This window comes from Sinocyclocheilus rhinocerous, unplaced genomic scaffold (genome assembly GCF_001515625.1).
Source record: "Sinocyclocheilus rhinocerous isolate Xijiao unplaced genomic scaffold, SAMN03320098_v1.1 scaffold6919, whole genome shotgun sequence".
In the NCBI taxonomy this organism is placed as follows: domain Eukaryota; kingdom Metazoa; phylum Chordata; class Actinopteri; order Cypriniformes; family Cyprinidae; genus Sinocyclocheilus; species Sinocyclocheilus rhinocerous.
Genome location: NW_015642135.1, coordinates 50,647 through 53,749, shown reverse-complemented (window position 1 = coordinate 53,749; position 3,103 = coordinate 50,647). Strand labels below are relative to the sequence as shown.

General features: G+C 30.4%; 1 protein-coding gene across 1 annotated transcript in view; it reads left to right on the top strand.

Moving 5' to 3' along the window:
* The window catches only part of LOC107755687 (inositol-tetrakisphosphate 1-kinase-like), a gene marked incomplete at its 5' end in the record, with an annotated part of 49,026 nt that overhangs the window by 42,990 nt on the left and 2,933 nt on the right, over positions 1-3,103 (top strand). Inside the window, 2 exons of the mRNA XM_016572574.1 lie at positions 928-995; positions 1,164-1,326. Of these exons, the coding sequence (XP_016428060.1) occupies positions 928-995; positions 1,164-1,326 (231 nt within the window). The remainder of the gene's footprint in view (positions 1-927; positions 996-1,163; positions 1,327-3,103) is intronic.

Sequence of the window (3,103 nt, the reverse complement as noted above, 5' to 3'; positions counted from 1 at the left end):
ATATATATATAAATAGATAGATAGATAGATAGAAAAATACTATATAAATATTTATACACACACACACATATATTTATATTTATCTATGGCGTTATTTAATTTTTTATTTAATATTACAATTAATTAATCAAATAAATGTATTAAAATGAATAAAATGTAAAAAAGTGAATTTTATTTATTTACTTATTTTTTGTTTAGTCTGAATACGCACAAATTTAAATGGGCCATTAATAGAGAAACATTAGTTTTTCAGACTGAAATAATGTTTCTACACCGGCATTATTAAGCAATGCAATGCATCTTTTCAATACATTATTTATTTAAAATTAAATAAGCTATGAATATTAATAATAAGATTTGTAATTTATACCCAAGTTTTGATGCAACTGTGTTTTAAAGCATATATGCTTTCTAAAACAACTATATGTATGTTGCATTTGAATGCCTTTTAATGTTTCACCTTCAAATAGATTGTTCTCTTTCTGAAAGACCATTGCCCTATTCAGTGGAACAACTTGGTCATATTTAGAAGCTATACAGATGAAGAGAAATTTTCTTAGGTTTAAGAATGAATGGATGTACATCGTGAATATTTGGGGTGTTTTGATGTCTGCAGAAGGAAGGAAGGCTAAGTGGTGGGTTGCCATCTCCCTTAATGCATTTCTTTACTGCCATTTGAGTGGGAGGTCATAAATCTCAGCATCCTCTTGGCAGTAGATTTTTGTGTTTTGTCCTCCTCCTCACTCTATTTATTCTCCCTCTCTGCCTGGCACTCCTGAAGCTTTGACTCTCTCAGCTGAACCACAACTCTCTGCTGCTGTCTAGTGGCTTCCTGCGCACTTGCACTCTTACACTTTCACTTTTATTCAACTGACTTGCAACTCAGTGTTTTTCACATTAATGTGTTTGTTTTTTTATGCCTTACAGACAGAAAAGCTATTTTCTTCAATAGCCACAATGTGTCCAAGCCAGAGTCGTCCTCTGACCTCACATCTGTAAGTTCAGTTCTCTTTAGTCTACATAAAGTATTGTGTTCACTAAAGATGTATACAACGAATCCTGGTGGGAATTTAAGCAATGGGTATTACATAGCCATTCAGTAATAATTGTAAACATTTTCAGAAGCTCTTCCTTCACCTCTCTTTCATTTGCATTTTTGACAGAGGGATAATGTAGAAGGTGTTTCGCAGCCTCCGAATGATGGTGTCATTAGGGAACTGTGTAAATCTCTTCGGGAATCTCTCGGCGTTTCGCTCTTCGGCATCGACGTCATCATTAACAACCAGACGGGCCAACACGCAGTCATTGACATCAATGCATTCCCTGGTGTGTATCTGTTATCTGTCTAACTGCAAGGCACCTCTCCCATGCCAGATAGAGTTTATATACACAAAACATTTAATAATTCAATCATTTGCGCACATACGCTACTGTTCAAAAGTTCAAAAAGATTTTTAGCGTCACATTATTCTTCAGACATCATTCTAATATTATGATTTGGTGCTCAAGAAACTTTTCTTAATAATATCAAAGTTGAAAAGTGTTGCACGGCTTAATAGTTTTGTGGAAATTACAACCAGAAATGTCAAAAGAATAGATTTATTTCAAATAGAAATTTTTTGAAATGCATTATAAATGTCTTTACTTCACTTAATCAACTTAAGTCTTAATTTAAAAAAGAAAAAGAAAAAGAAAAAAAAATCACTTACTGGAACCCACATTTTTTGAACAGTAGTGTATATTGCTTTGGTAAGATGATGATTGGTTGAGGTTCATTAGCGTCTTTGTTTGTATTTGTATCAGTAACAAAAATGTGTAAGATGATAAAAAGGGAAAATATGTAGGAAAGTCTCATAATGTAAGCATTTTTTGGGGGGTGGGGTAGTTTCATAACATTTCCAATTTTTTTTGCTTTAAGTGAAAGTAATTACATATTTTCCCTACATTTTGAAGACATGTGAGTGTATTTATTTTTCAACATATTTTTCAAAATCAAGTATTTTTAGAGAGCCATATCATGTTTTCTTGAGGTCATGCAATTTGATAACATGATCTAATTAAATTTGATGTTTTTACACCACATTTGGCAGGCATATCATATATTAAAATAATATATTAATATAAAATATAAAATTTTAAATAAATATAAAATTTAACTAAATAATGGTTATATTCAAATCAAATCAAATAAATAGATAATAATGAAAAATAAACATTTAAAATGAAACTGCATTACACATGTGAGCGTATTTATTTTTCAACATATTTTTCAAAATCAAGTATTTTTAGAGAGCCATATCATGTTTTCTTGAGGTCATGCAATTTGATAACATGATCTAATTAAATTTGATGTTTTTACACCACATTTGGCAGGCATATCATATATTAAAATAATATATTAATATAAAATATAAAATTTTAAATAAATATAAAATTTAACTAAATAATGGTTATATTCAAATCAAATCAAATAAATAGATAATAATGAAAAATAAACATTTAAAATGAAACTGCATTACTATTATTTAGGAATTAATATTATCAATAACGATATTAAGAAATATAAGAACATTACAAGTCGGAGTGACTGTCAGGCACGTCCGAAAGTGAATTTTGATTGATTTAAATGTAACTGGTTCATCCAGTTAACTAAAAAGAACCAGTTCAAAAGAACAATTTCTTTGCGAACGGGACATCACTACTAGGAACTTTGGGAAATGGAGTTATGTCTGTGAACTAGGGCTGTCAAAAAAAATTCGAATTTCGAATATTCGTCGAATTTAAAATAAAAATCCACATTCGAATGCAAAAACGTTGCATTCGAATTTTAGGAGGCTGCCTTATCAGTGGCGCACGAGATGCGATGAAAGCCATGTAAAATTAATGCAAGTTCAACTTTGAAAAAACATATCTCGAGACTTAATGGTGGGGTTTTTTCCCCATCCCACTGCTTTTTAAACGAAAAATGTACTCTGTGTGATTGGCTTTCGGCCTTTTGTATTAAACTATGAATGCATACACGATGCTGTTTTGTTTATAGTTGTTTAAGCAACTTAATTATAATTGGTTTATAAACATTATTTTAAACATTATGCACTTTTTT